Source organism: Oryzias melastigma, linkage group LG17 (genome assembly GCF_002922805.2).
Source record: "Oryzias melastigma strain HK-1 linkage group LG17, ASM292280v2, whole genome shotgun sequence".
NCBI classification, from domain to species: Eukaryota; Metazoa; Chordata; class Actinopteri; order Beloniformes; family Adrianichthyidae; genus Oryzias; species Oryzias melastigma.
Genome location: NC_050528.1, coordinates 18568704 through 18583992, shown reverse-complemented (window position 1 = coordinate 18583992; position 15289 = coordinate 18568704). Strand labels below are relative to the sequence as shown.

Genomic DNA, 15289 nt, shown 5'->3' with positions numbered 1-15289 from the left:
CTGCTAGCTGCAGCTTTCATGTGTGCGCTTAGCAAGATACAGACGAGCTGACTTTACACTGAACTACGGAAGCCCAAGAGAGCAGGAAGAATAAAATCTCCATTTCGGGATTATTATTTTTTAAGTTTCACACTCCAAACAGGAGGGTCCAAAGTCCACTATCGCTAAAGTACACAACATCGCGCTAAGAAGCGCTTTTCTTCACTTTGGTGTGCTCTGGACCACAGAAATTTACATTTAAAAGTAAGTTATGTTGCAGTGTGACTTTTTTAAAGTTATAAAACTATGGTTGTTATGTTTATTCAAGCGCTGGAAGCTCCGCTGATGCTAGCAGACCGGTGATGTTAATGACGTCACTGAACGAAAGTCTCGTCCGAAATATTAGACACTATTTTTTTCATCACCCTCCGTTTGGACCAAGCTCAGAGGGATACATGAAGGGGGAGGGCAAAGGGAGAGGGAGAAGGGGAGAATTCGGATTGGGCCATAATGTCTACTGTTTCTTACAAAAAAGCAAAGACCATGCCACAGGCTTCCTGTCAGTGTTCTTTAAAAGCATCCTGACTCAGTTCAGCTGGAACTGCAAGACAGGAAGTATTAAAAGTTGAAGCGACAGCACGGAACCCCACCAAGTGAAAACTCAAATGTGCTTGACTGAAAGAAGGGACTCTAATGTATGTCCATGCCAAATTTGGTGTTTGGACCACAAAATGCATGATTATTTTAACAAACAGCTCCACTATATTAAATGATTATCACATGAACCTTATGTGAAAGTAATTTAAACTTAAATCTAGACTGAAATTCAAAATTTAACTAAATTTGAGTCAAAAATACAAAATCAAGTTGTGAGGTTCAGAATAAGTGTGCTGGAATAATATATTTAATTTTTAAAATGATCACATAATTTCCTTCCACACCCCCTGTAGGCAACTGACTGTCGTTTGTGGTGAGAACATGGTGAGGTGGGGGAGAAAAGGGTGAGCTAACTTGTAAATCAGTTGACGTAAAAACTTAAACCTCAGAAAAACACACTACAAAGAGCTGTGTTCTCTCTGCACTGTCATTTACTCAAGCTAGCAAGTCTGATTCTGAAGATGCATTTTGGTCTGATTTTTGCCTCATTTTTCTTTTTCACCACATGGATACATTTGGTTCATGCATGTGAGTATTGTAACAAAATTTTCTGGATTTGTATTTGAGAAAAGTAAATAGTGTTTGTTCATTGTGTTCCTTTTCTGTCCTCTTTATAGTAAATGGACCTAGGAAGGGGTGTGAATGTCTTCGGGGGTCCAACATTCGAGTGAATATCAGCCTCATTAAGAGCTACACCATTCAAGAGGAGACCATATGTTCTGTCAGAGTTATAAAGTTGGTACATTGTTATCACATTCATTTTTATTACATCAGCATTGTTGTAACATTTTTAAATGTACTTAAAATTAACTAGATGGATCCTTTCGAAACATCGCCTTTAAAACCATCCATTTTATATGTCTTGTTTTTACAATGTCAGTGAGAGCTTGCTATTGTTAAAAAGATTATATTGAATTTTTATTACTTTTTGTTTTTCTATCTTCTGGAACCATATTATTTGACATTTGATAAATTACAATGAAAACACTTTTTAGCAACTATAACATTGTTAAACTGTCTTGACCAAATTGACAAATTCTACTGGCAGGAAACAGAACTTAAAAACAAGAGTATGAATGTGCTGCTAATGATCTGTGTTCAATTGCAGGTTTCGGACTTTCTTGGGAAAAACTATTTGTTCTAATCCAAACAACATGTGGACAAAAAATACAATGAAGAAGCTGGATTTGCAGTAGATATAAAAAAAGAACGCAAGCAAAGGAAGTAAAATGGGACCAACAAATTCTACACTGACACACGTGCCATCCACACAGAAGTCTCCACATCTGCATCTTTAATGTCTCCATCTGCACCTGAAGTCTCCCGATCTGCACCTGGACCCTCCCCATCAGCACCTGCCAGATCTACAAAACCCCCCACATGTTCCCCATCAGCACATACAACATCGACACCAAAACCTCCAGTATTCACACCAACACCTACAGAATCTGCATCAGGAAATGCCACATCCACATTGACACCTACAACGTCTGAAAACATGCCAGAAACCTCCAAACTGTAACCAGGAGAGAACAAAGATTAAGATAAGTCAAAATGAAAATATCATATTAATGATATAGAAAAGACAACAAAAAGAAAGAAAATGACTGTAAAAAAAAATCACTTTTTTTATAGCGTTATTAAAAATGTTTATTTAATTTTCTAATAAATTCAAACAGGCTCAATGAGGTAAACATGATTTCTCTATGGTATATATGTTTATCTGTAAAACTGTTTGCTGCAATAATTCAGAATTTGTATCTTTCAGCATTTGCTTTTGAATAAATATTTGATACCAAATCATTGTGAGCATCGATTAATTTTTTCCTCCCAACACTTTTCTATTAGTGAGTGAAAACAGATCCCTGGCCCAGCTTTTACCAATTACCTACAACTTTAAGAAGTTGACATAAGGTGAATTCTAAAGCCAGCCAAGATTTATGATGTAATGTTTTGTTGCAAAAAGTAGAGGTAAAATGCTTTTAACAAATTGCATTGTCATCCTGGGAAAACTCCCAAAGTATCTCTCCTTTTTTTATTGTGATCTGTCCTTTTATAAAATAAATTTTAATTAGAAATTCTATAATCACTCCTGTCAAAAATTGGAGCTGTGAAGTTTTTAATAACTTATTTTCTTTGCAATACAGTTCTAAACATTGAGGTGGATTCAACAAGTGTGCAGAAAGGAAATCAGTTGAAACATTTGGCAAATTGATGGCTTTCTCAGTGAGTGGGTACATCATGCAGATGCTTCTGCGAAGCATACAATGTATAAGCCACACTAGGAAGTTAGTTGGTTAGATAAGAGCTTCATATGTTGAATAATTACTGGCAACTACAATTTGTTTTGTATATGTTGCGTCCCCTGGGGTAAATCGGGCTTGAGTCTAGGGGGGAGGAGGGGGACAATAACAAAAACTGGACACCAAAGGTAAAAGAAACCCAGTTTATTAAAATATCTGTGACCTGAAATGAAGATCAAATAATTAGTGTGTTGGTTTGAAAAAGAATGAAAAACCAAGAGGGAAGTGGAACCTTGGCCAAAAATAACATAAGTCAGGGAAACTGCAGACCCAGCCATGTCAACCGGAGTCAGCAGCTCCCTGCTAAGGCTACCCAACAAAACTACCTAAAGAAAAGAAATAAAACAAAACCCGCAAATCAGAACTACCAAGGTCCAACCCCAAACTAAAACAACAAAACCCAGCAATCTAGAATTGCCGAGGACAAAAGGGTGAAAGAGAATAAAAACAAAGCTAACACCACACAAACTAAAGCCCAGCCTGCTGCTCTGCTCCCTGCCAGGCTTGGTGTGGCCGCCTCTGCCTTAAATGGACAGCTAGTGGCAACCAGGGGACATTGGCCACACCTGCCAGGTGAGCCAAAGCGACTGGATTGGAAAAAAGGCCCAGCAGCAGCAGGACGTAACAGTATAGAAATGGTGCTCATATGACATGCGCTACATTACGGACTCCAGGGATATATGAAAGACCTAATTTTTTTTGAGAACTATTCAATGACTGTATGAGTTTATCTGACCAAAGAACCCAAACCATTCTCTGAACCAGTATATGCCACCTTTGGTACCTGTGTCCTTAAATGCTTCTGTAGAGTTTGATTAAAACCTGAAAAAAGGATTTCAAAAATCTTACATGTGTTTGTTTTTTATTCATTTCTAGTACTGTAACAATTGATCCTTTAACGCTTTTCACTGGCAACACCTAAATAACACTTTGTCTTTGACATTCCATAACTTTTTGATCATTTGTGCCAGGGGTCACAAACTGGCAGTCCGTGGGACATTTTTGCTCCCCTAGACAATAGTGTGCGGCCTCCACCTCTATTTGAAAATATGTTTGTGCAGCCCGCGAGTTTTGTATGAATGGCATCTTTACAGTGTTGTGTGAGGAGGTGAAAAAACGACCAATCACAGTGGGATATTTGGCTCTTTGGGGCATGAGATTGACTGGGCTTGATGGATGCACGTAGGGAAACATTTAGGGCAGAAAACCTGACATAATTTAAAAATAAAACAATCCGTAAACTTAAAATAATAAAAAGTACACCGGGCATGCCGGGCCAACCACCAGTCAGAAGGTGGTAGGGAAACTGTCCACAGTCCAGTGAGGCAGCTCCGCAACGCGAGATCTCTTCCGTGCAGCAGGCGTGTCTGTCTTTCTATCCCACCGTGGTGAGGGAGGGGGTGGGCATTCATACCCAAACTCAGGCACAAAAATACGGCAAGGCAAAGCAGCAGCTTTACCCCCCTATTTGCGGGGAGGGAAGGAAATCGTGCAGCAGAACACTTTCGGTCACTGAGAGGGAGCTGGTTTAGGTAACGCTTTTAAGGCTACTGGAGCACATTGCCGATACCCCAAATGATCAACCGACTATCCGTGTCCAGGAAACTGCCTGACAACTTGGGTTTTCACTTCCTGGTGACCTGGTATGGCAACAAAAAGAGTTCATAATCGAAAAGTGAAGAAGGAGGGCTCTTTAAAGCATGATCACCCAACCAGTGAGTGGGTCCTCCTGATTAGTAGGCATGTCCCACCTGCCACATCTGGGAAATGATATTGTCCAAAATCCTGCAGTGAAGCGGTTGGTACAGCCATGAGAAACTACAGTTCAATGTGTTCGGAGCAGCCGTGGTGCGTTCAGTGGGGGCGTTGAAGTTCTCATACTGACCCCTTTGTTGATCATCATTGTTACAAAACTCCATTACCCTTGCCAGACAAAACTGCTGGAAGGCTGAAAGTGTCGGACAATTCCTTTTCCCTGCTGAGACAGGGTCGCTAGCTTAGGGGTTGCTAGGCTATTTTTTGTCAATGACCAACTTTCTCAAGAAGCTACAGAGAGACTAACAAAAATTCTGACTGGCTGAATCAACGTAAACGTGCTATTCCCTATGACTATGGTTTAATCAGTAGTGTTTATCATGGAGAGCCCTGACAAACCAGAAGTGATGACAGAAGCACTGACAGTATGGACGTAAGGCAGACTTTCATTAATCTAAGGACAAGTGAGGACTAAAATCTGATTGTTAGAAACTTTCATGTTAAAAAAAAGAAAACCACAGCTGTAGGGCAGTGAGAGAAGCTAATAGAACAGTTGGAATGACCTAAAATTTTGAGCAAATAGGATTTTGATGATCAGAAGATAAGAAACACCATAATGTCCATGCCATGGATGCACATGGACTTGAATCCTTTGTTCAATTTAACTGATTCCCTGGAAGATAAAATAAAAACATCCAAAGTTTAAACTTCTTTTTTTCAGATTTGATGCTTTGCTAACTTTAAATGACTATAAAAGTTAAAGTAATTTGTGAATGTCAGGGTGGAAAATGACTATCTTTGTAAATTTAAATAGTGAAAAGTCTTTCAGCTCACACGGGGCGGCCGTGGTGCAGTAGTGGGGTGGTCGACTCCTGATCGGAAGATTGTCGGTTCAAATCCCGCCTTGCCCGCTCATGTGTCAAAGTGTCCTTGGGCAAGACACTGAACCCCAAATTGCCTCTGGTGGAAGGTTGGCGCCAGTGTTCGGCAGCAGAGCCACCACCAATGAGTGAATGTGTGTGTGAACCAGTGAATGGGTTTGTGACTGTGAAGTGCTTCCTTCGATGGAAGGTAGACAGCGCTATGCTACTATAAGCCATTTTCTATTGTGGGTAGGTTTGTGGTGAAAGCTTGTGCATGGATAAATTCAGTTTCCTTTCCTCGCTCTGCAACCGATTCTGCTTCTTGTGATAAGGTTTGCTTGAGGAGGGAGAGAGGCAGAGAGCTGAAAGTCTAAAAGCTCACAAAAGCACAGACAACTTCACAGAGCAGAACAGATACAACTTGTCTGCAGCACTGAAAATTCTTCATCGATTCAGAACTCATTCAGAAGGAGATTTTATACTACTGGCGTGAGGACTGAGGGACTCTAAGCTCCAAATCGAGGAGGAATTAAAAAAATGCTGTTCGTCCTGGTTTCATCCACACTTCTGTGTGTTATTGCATGGATGAATTCAATTCAAGGAAGTAAGTCCAAATAAAATTTTATAAATGCCTTACCTTTTATTTGTCATTGTTAAATTAACTCTTTTATTTTTTATCTTTTTAGTACATGGATTGGTGCACAACTGCAAATGTCTCAAGCCAACAGACACAAAAGTTAATAAAACAAAAATTGTCAGCTGCACCATTCAAGAAGAAAGCATCTGTAATGTAAGAGTTGTAATGTAAGTATTTTTAAGATTTTGATTCAGGGGCGGCCGTGGTGCAGTGGTAGGGCGGTCGACTCCTGATCAGAAGTGAGCAGGTTCGACTCTGCCTTGCCCGCCCATGTGTCGAAGTGTCCTTGGGCAAGACACTGAACCCCGAATTGCCTCTGGTGGAAGGTTGGCGCCAGTGTTCGGCAGCGGAGCCACCACCAGTGTGTGAATGTGTGTGTGAATGGGTCTGTGACTGTGAAGGGCTTTGGGCCCTTAAAGGAGGGTAGAAAGCGCTATACAAGTATACGCCATTTACTTTTTCAATAAAGTGAATATTTGAAACTTGACTAAACACTAAGTTACAAAGAGATGATGGGACTTTTTTTGTTTGAAAGTCTACTTGAAGTTGTTTTGTTGGCTACTTTTTATATTTTTTTTATTCAAATAGCTAACGTATTAAAATCTGATAAGTGTTTAAAATTTTTCTGTGTTTGAAATTGTCCCCAAAGCTCTTCACTTCCTCGTCCGAGCTGACATCTGACTCAAAATGATATGGCTGGACATTACTGATATTGCTTGACATTTGTTTATGTAGCAGAGGTGAAGATTTACACTTGCGAGACACAGAGCTATCATAATCAGACAGGGGGGAATCATGGGCGGGGATGCTCAGCTCAGCTCCAAAAGCCACGCCCCCTCTGAAGAGGTTTTTGAAACAGAGGCTTTAGATTAACATGAAAGATGGCTTTTTAAGACATTTAGCTTGTGGGATTTGGGTTAAAAACTTCATAATCATAATTAAAACACTACTGGGAACTTCTTTTTTTTTTTTTACATACAAAAAAAATTGTCATAGTGTGTTGTATATTGCTAATAGCTCAACATTTACTGCAGGTTTCTAACAGTCAAAGGAAAGACTATTTGCGCTGACCCAAACTCCAGTTGGACAAAGGAAGTCATAAGGACCTTGGAGGAAAAGAAAGCCAGAATGACCTCAATACCGAGCCAGTGCCGGCCCTGGGCATGGTCGACATAGGCATCTCGGAACCACCATCTACTGGAGGGGGCTTCAAATCACAATAATTTTATTTTCATGTTGGGGGTTTTTTCAACAGTTTGTGACACCTCTTATTTCATATAAAAATAAAATAATAAGAATAAAAAAATAACTTAGAATAGAAATGACCTCCAGATTCAGCCCATCACAAATGTATTTTTGTAATTCTCCTTTTTTTTTGTGTAACGTGGTTGTGGCTTTTACTTTGAAGGGATGCAAAGACGCGGTAAACCGGAAGTTGTCATTTAAGCAAACGTGAAGGCTGCATGCGCCTCGTGTCGGCCAAAACAGTTAAAAAACAAAGTTAGTTAGTTTTGAAATGGTGAATACAACTATAAGATATGTAAAATTAATTTGTATTTTTTCTTCGTAGCTTCGTTCACTTGATGAACCATCAACTTGATAGACGATCTTTTCAACCAGAGATGCTACATAGAAGTTTGTCAATAACTCTGCCTGGTGCGGTGCCCCTCCCTACCTGATGCTGCTGCTGTCTAAGCTAGGTGGGGGGAGAGGAGGGGCGTGAGATGTTGTGGCTGTTGGCACTTCTTTAAAACTTTAAAGATGAAAAATAAGCATAACAAGCCCTCTGGTGCAGCTTTCGGGTGAAAAAAAAAGGATAAGAAGGAGGAAAAACTATCTGTTTTATTAACATTTAATTGCTCGAAAATTCCGCCCCCCACACACGCATTTTGGTCGAAAAATACTCTTTTGTTTTTGGTTGAAAAAGACTCATTTAAATAGCAATATCGTTTTTTTTATTTAAAACTTTTAACCTTTAACAACAGAGACCTTTAACACGGAGATGCCGTTTACAAATTCTGCTCGGCTCTTTGACACACCGGAACTCCTGATGCTCCGACATAAATCAGCTGATCTGCAGAAAAAAGCGGCTTTGCGTCAGTATTGTGCAGTAATGTGGACACTGCTAAAACCCAGCATGGAAGGAGTGTTCATTACCACTATTTCTTCTGAAACGTAGCTAATGGGGAGATTATTGAAAAAGATAGCTAATGTCTTTCCCCAAAAAAGACAGTTTGTGGTAATTCTGTTCCAATATCTTCTCCCTAAGATCATTGAAGTTAAGAACTAGTGAGGGTGTTGATGACTGGAAAACATATGCATCAGAACAGTCCTGAACATACAAAGTACGTGAGGTCATGGAAAGAACTGGAAACATTTTGGAATTTGGAATGTTGTAAATGTTAAATGGTTTTGAGAGTAGGGCTGTAACGAGTATCCGAGTATTTGCTGAATTGCTAAATATTCACGTCGTCCAAGTTCGCTGATTTGTGATCTTTATAAATAGTAGAGTGTAGTAAAATATCATTCGGGAATGATGTATATTGCTCTGAAATGAAGACTAATTTTAATTTTATGAGCTAAAACGAAAGGAAACAAAACTTCGTGTCAGTGAAACTTTTTGTTTTCAAAGTAAAACTAGCAAATGCTTTTTTCCATTCAAAAAAGGATACTGCAGTTCCTTTTTTTTTTGGAGTGAGGCATCGAGATCCATTTTTGCCTAGTGTGCCATGTAGCTCTGGGACTTTCATCGACACCACCAACAGTTTCCACATCAACTCCTTCAGTGTCCACCGTGGCACTAACAGAGACAACAACAGCAGCAGCGTCCACATCGATAGCGTCCACTCTGAAAATAACAGCAGCGCTATCCGCATATCAGATTCCATCAAAAGACAGAGAGAAGAAAAAACAGAAAATTGAAAACATAGAAAGAAAGGAAAACCAGGCGGAAATAGAAGAAAAAATAAAAGGGGAATAAAGGCATGGAAGTAAAAAAAAAAAACGAGGCCCGAAAACAATAACATATCATTTTTTGATACAAATAAACATCACCTAATTAAAACTAAATTTGATACATCAAAGGGACACAAGCCTAAAACTATGTAAAAAGTTACAATATATATGCTGATAAACACATCTACATGCTGGTACACGTACAGTATGTTAATTGATTTATAGCAATGTAAAGAGATACCTTTGAAATGTATGAGTCAAACAAAAAAATAAAAGGTCCTGTCTTTCTTAAATAAATGTTTTCAGAAACTGTTTTCATAACGCGTATTTCTTTTTACTATAGTTTTCAGTCTTATTTTCTGTTCTAGAACCAACGCCAAGTACATTCTGAAACCAGCTGTTTGAAATGTGTTCTCTCACTTACACTTCCATCTTGAAGGTGGATGTGTTTTGAGTGGAGGGTTTTGGGTGGAATAATCAGACACACCAAAGTGTCAAACAGCTTAAGTGGAAAATCACATGAAAGAAACGTTTGTGGCAACCATGAAGATGTGTTCATAGCTGCTGTGTATCTGAATGGATCTCTGAATGATAAACTTTGCAGAACAGGAAACCAGCTTAGACATCTCTCTCATACAATGTACAGGATAACTATCTCAGACACAGAAGACAGCATGAGAAAAGTGTCTTAAGAACTAATCTGTAGTGACAGCAATGAAGACTGCATAAACAAATGCCTTGTTAGTTTAAAGACTTTTACTATTTGTCGTAGAAGTGTTAATCAAAGCAGACTTTCAAAGTCTCACCAAATCCGAAAATCTTTTATTGAACCATCCAGACAAAAATAAAGCTACTTATGAAAGTAAAAATAATGATGGTGAAGAATGCTGTGCATCCTCACACCAGTTTACTGACATTCTGGAAGGTTAAGATGATTTTGTCAGAAATATGTAATACAGATAGAGGTCACAAAGGAATTGTTATGCAATGAATAAGCTGTATGACTGAGTGTTTAGTCATAAAAGGGATCAGTGGAGAAATAAAAAAAAACCTGAATGCAAACTTTGAGGGCGGAAAATCAAATGACGTATGAAGGTTAAATACCAGAATCAATTATCTTGATTTGATTATAACGCAAAGTGGCTGGAAATTTTGATACATTTGATAAACGGTCCAAAGCGTTGCAGTAGCTACGTTTACATGTGCAAAATGTCCTTGATTGAATCAGAGATCGGATTACAAGAGAACTGTGCACATGGGCCCTGAAAGACTTTAACTTAAATTGTAACAAATGTTTACGCATTTGATTATAATGAATCATTATGACATGAAAAGTATTTTCTAATATACTGGTAACGACAAAGAAATGGAGAGTTCTGTTGTGAACAAACAATTATGTTGCAAATGTTAAAAGCTCAAAAGGTTTTGGTCACACATTACACAAGGAAGGCAGGACCTCAGACTGTCCCCTACCCCCATCCCTGGCGGGAGGAGCAGGGGGCCCTCGGTTCGATGGCCGTGTTTCTTGGGTGCCAATCTCTTGTGCCCAGCGGTCTCCTCTCCACACAGGGAGAGAGATTAGCCGGTGGGCAGATACCCTACATCGCCGGGCGTACAGGGTCTTGGCTGCTTTGGCGGGGGGTCTTTGTGTGGGGATGGCCGAGCACTCTCCCTCTTTGTACGTTCCAGCATCATCCACCTCAGCAAAACATAAACACTCACCTGTGCACAGGTGTCAGCTCACCTCTGCACCAATAGCATATGTTAAAGACATTATTTACATCAGTGGGTTTCTATGCATAAGTGTGTGTCTATGTGTGTGAACTGCAGCTGTATTGTGCGCATATTGACAAGTTTATATGTGAAGAGTATTTTAGCCAATAGTATGTTTATAGCTACTAAGCGTATGTGTGGACAGGCTCCACCCACTTCAGATGACCATTTACACCTGCATGCATCTTACAGCATCTTGTTTTATGATTTCCCCTCCCTTCGTTACCATCTTCTAATTTCTCTAAACACCCCTCTTTCCCCCTTTTTTCTGTCCATAATACACCCTTCCTCTCCCCTCCTCCAACATCCCTTTTCCTCCCTCTTCTTCTTTTCCGCCTGGTCCAACAAAAAAAAAAGATGCAAACATAATCAATATGGATAAAATTTAGCATAAATTGCAAAAGGGGTTTATACAGATAAACACCTTGCGTGTCAGAATATCAATAACCCAATGCTATAACAGTAAAATCTAACAAAAGAGGCTCTCAGCTCTTATCTGTTTGCTCAGCTGTTGGACAGGACAAGTAAAAACAAAGTGGTACTTTTTCCTGTTTCACAGTTTGTTTTTCTATTTGTTGCCATGAGCCTGCCTTTGTGTTTCAATTACCACATCCTGATCAAATGCATAAGAGGACACTGTTGCTAGTGGGTCATAACAGAACTCTATTTCCTCTCTTCTTAGAAATATAAAGCATTGTGTAGAAAATGTTTATGCGTCATATGTCACTCAGCATAGTGGACATGACGATCAACAGCAGGCATTTGTAGATTGTATTGTAATGTCTTTCAATAACCGCATGTAGTATCGGAAAGCAGACAATTTGTTTTTTTTCACCTGATTTTTATGTTTCTCAGCAATTTGATGTTCTTGGTTGGGTTATTTGAATATCTACTTGAGGAAAAAAATATATACATTTGAAAAGCAGGATAGGCAAAAACCTCCACAACCAGATTTAAATGTTTTTAAAGAAGCCATAAAGAAAAAAAGAAAAGAAAACACTCAAATTCCTTCCATAAATGAGTTAAACTTGAAAGTGGTAAGCCTCTGTTTCTCAGTCACTCACTTTGATAACTGGCATTCTTTTAGTTCATTTGATCCTAAAGAACCACATAAAACTAAATTGAAATACATTTAATCTTAATTATGCTCTAAATACTTAACCATTGTGAATTAACATGCAAAAAGCTTTAATTGCTTGGTTTAAAATTGTAAATGACATACACTTTCATGACGCCTTTCTACCTTAGAAGACCCAAAACCCTTTTCAGTCACAGTGTCACTCACTGTGGCAGGGCTCAGCAGTAGGTTGGTCAACTACTGATCGGAAGATTGTGGGTTAGATTCTCACCTTGTCTGCCCATGGGTCAAAGTGTCCTTGGACAAGACATTGAAGTTCTGGTGGAAGGTTAACGCCAGTGTTCGGCAGCAGAGCCTTTTCCAGTGTGTGAATGTGTGTGTGTGTGAATGGGTGATTGGGTCTGTGACTGGCAAGTGCTTTGGACCTTCAAAGAAGGTAGTAAAGCACTATATAAGTATACGCCATGTATCATTTTACCATTTACACAGTGTTGGTGGTTCTGCTGCTGTACACTGGCGCCAACCTCAACCATCAGGATCAATCTGGAGTTGCCCTAAGACACTCTGACCCATTGGTAGGCATGGTAGGAATTGAATCTACAATTCTCCATTCTGAGGTCAACCACTCATCGTCTGCCACATGGTAACCCTTTGCTTATGATACCTACACTAATGACTGTGTTACCACAAACATCCTTTTCTGAAGGAAGAGACGCTAAAGTATTTCCATGCCAAAATTTGGTGCTTGTACCACAAAATGCATGATTATTTTAACAAACGGCATCACTGTATAAAATTAGTATCACAAACATTTTGTAAAAGTAATTTCACATGTGAGTTTCAGAATAAGTGTGCTGGAATAATACAGTTTTTTTTTTAAATACAGCATAAACCTGTTGCATTATGGGCAGTCATTTGGTGAATAGGTTGTGTCTGCATTGTGGAAAGAAGATCACAATTTCCTTCACCCACCCCCCACCTCTCATTGGCAAATTCTTGACTGTTGTTTGTGGTGAGAATATGGTGAGGTGGGGGGGGAGGATGGGCTACTTTGTAAACCAGTTGACGTGAGTACTTAAACCTCAGAAAAGCACAGATAAACTTGACAACTGTAACTACGAAGAGCTGTGTTCACTCTGTGCTGTCATTTATTCAATCTAACAAGATGCATTTTAGTCTGATTTCAACTTCATTTTTCTTTTTCACCACATGGACACATTTGGTTCATGCATGTGAGTATCTAAAAAAAATATATACTGATTTGTATTTTTGTCAGAGCAAAGTAAATAGTGTTTGTTTTTTGTGTTCCTTTTGTGCCCTCTATAGTAAATGGACCTAGGAAGGGATGTGAATGTCTTCAGGGGTCCGACACTCGAGTGAAAATAAGCCTCATCAAGAGCTACACCATTCAAGAGGAGACCATATGTCCTGTCAGAGTTATAAAGTTGGTACATTGTTATCACATTCATTTTATTACATCAGCATTGTTGTAACATTTTTAAATGTACTTAAAATTAACTAGATGGATCCTTTCGAAACATCGTTTTTAAAATGATCTCTTTTATATGTCTTGTTTTTGCAATGTCTGTGAGAGCTTGCTATTGTTAAAAAGATCATATTGAATCTTTTACTTTATGTTTCTCTATCCTCTGGAACCATATTATTCGACATTTGATAAATTACAATGAAAACACTTTTTTAGCAACTATAGCATTGTTAAACTGTCTTGACCAAATTGAAAACTGGCAGGAAACGGAACTTAAAAACAGGAGTATAAATGTGCTGCTAATGATCTGTGTTCAATTTCAGGTTTCGGACTTTCTTGGGAAAAACTATTTGTTCTAATCCAAACAACATCTGGACAAAAAATACAATGAAGAAGCTGGATATGCAGAAGATAGAAAAAAAGAGCGCAAGCAAAGGAAGTAAAATGACACCAACAAAGTCAACAGTGACACACGTGCCATCCACACAGAAGCCTGGAGTTGGCACAATGGCAGTTGCCATTTCTGCAGCAATGCATTTGCCATGCACATTGAGGCCTAAAGCACAGAGGATGATGTCTTCAGCATTCTCATTGACATCTGACATGGCCACACTGAGACCTGCAACAGCCACACAGACATTTGCAGATTCTGTACAAGTCTTTACAGCATCCCCACCAGCATCTGGAGGATCCTCATCTGCATTTGGAGCATCCCTATCTCCACCTGGAGTGTCCCCGTCTGCACCTGGAGCATCCCCATCTGCACCTGAAGTGTCCCCATCTGCACCTGGAGCCTCCACATCAGCACCTGGAGTGTCCCCGTCTGCACCTGGAGATTCCTTGTCAGCTTCCCAATCTCCATCTGGAACATCCCGATCTGCACCTGCCAGATCCACAACAACACCCACACCTCCCACATTGGCATCTACAGAATCTGCACCTAAACCTCCAATATTCACACCAACACCTACAGAATCTGCACCAGGAAATGCCACATCCACAATGACACCTACAACTTCTGAAAACATGCCAGCAGTCTCCAAACTGGAACGTGTGGCATGCAGACCAGCTCCTTCAGGACCTGGTCCTGCAACTGCACCATCCACAGTTACACCGGCATAACCCACAATGACAATTGGAGCTTCCAGATTGTTACAGCAATGGCTGCATTTTTTTTCATTTTGTTCTGTGTTTTTTGTGGGTTATTTTCTGTATCAGAGTGTGACTCCTACATTTTCTGATGGTTTACAGGTGTGGTGTGGAAAGGGTTTGGCTCTCACTTGAGTTTTTGTGTGGAGGCTCACTTTGTGTAGTTTTTCGTTTGGTATATTTTAAAGTGAAGCTGTAAGGGTGAAATGCAATTTTCTATCTTATGTATTTTCTTCTGTTTCTGTTAGTATATGAAGGTTAGTGTCTGGCATTCCTTTTCTTTTGCAATTAAGATTTCTAGGTTTAGATGGGAGGGAGTTTTGTTTGTTGTTTTGGTTCATCCTGAAGCTGTTTTGCTTCACCTCTTTCACTTGTTGTTCTTTGCTATTTATCCTTTTCTTGTAAATAAATCCATCTTTGTAGACCCAGTAATTTGTTGTTTTATTGTTGTTGACTGAAAGTCAGGGTTGTTATGTTCCTCTAGAACCCCCTCCAGACAGAAAAAGAGCATAACACCAACACATAAGTTCATAGAGAAACTGCATGACAATAAAAGTAAAAGTGAAAGGGAAGTAGCTAAACCAAGGAAACTTTGCAAGTCTTGTGACACCAGGGGCCCGTTTCAAGAAGCAGGTTCAACAAATTTAGAGTTCA

At 39.5% G+C, this 15289-nt stretch overlaps 2 protein-coding genes and 1 long non-coding RNA gene across 4 annotated transcripts in view; all 3 read left to right on the top strand.

Annotated features, from left to right (window-relative positions):
* LOC112147173 (location of vulva defective 1) overlaps nucleotides 1–2235 on the top strand; it is a 20188-nt gene extending 17953 nt beyond the window's left edge. Inside the window, exons 3-4 of the transcript XR_002919411.2 lie at nucleotides 1254–1371; nucleotides 1745–2235. The gene's annotated coding sequence lies outside the window, so the exon portion shown is untranslated. The remainder of the gene's footprint in view (nucleotides 1–1253; nucleotides 1372–1744) is intronic.
* LOC112147172 (DNA-directed RNA polymerase II subunit rpb1-like) lies at nucleotides 974–15235 on the top strand. 2 transcript variants are annotated; one of them, XM_036216488.1, is made up of 3 exons: nucleotides 974–1164; nucleotides 13327–13444; nucleotides 13810–15235. In XM_036216488.1, the coding sequence occupies exons 1-3, from the start codon at nucleotides 1098–1100 to the stop codon at nucleotides 14606–14608; spliced, it is 984 nt and encodes a 327-aa protein (XP_036072381.1). In that variant the 5' UTR covers nucleotides 974–1097; the 3' UTR covers nucleotides 14609–15235. The 2 variants fall into 2 exon arrangements, with proteins under 2 accessions (XP_036072381.1, XP_024129121.1); XM_024273353.2 differs by lacking the exon at nucleotides 974–1164 and adding an exon at nucleotides 12382–13232.
* Nucleotides 5811–7573, top strand: LOC118599986. Its single transcript, XR_004949545.1, has 3 exons — nucleotides 5811–6161; nucleotides 6244–6361; nucleotides 7229–7573. It is a non-coding gene; the product is annotated as an uncharacterized LOC118599986 (long non-coding RNA).
* Nucleotides 15236–15289: the final 54 nt, after the last annotated feature.

What these genes read in the sequence shown, in the direction of transcription:
- LOC112147172 (XM_036216488.1), top strand. Translation starts at nt 1,098, where the DNA reads ATGCATTTTGGTCTGATTTTTGCCTCATTTTTCTTTTTCACCACATGG. An exon ending in GATACATTTGGTTCATGCAT is followed by an intron (nt 1,165 to 13,326) that starts GTGAGTATTGTA and finishes TGCCCTCTATAG; the next exon opens with TAAATGGACCTAGGAAGGGA. An exon ending in TGTCCTGTCAGAGTTATAAA is followed by an intron (nt 13,445 to 13,809) that starts GTTGGTACATTG and finishes GTTCAATTTCAG; the next exon opens with GTTTCGGACTTTCTTGGGAA.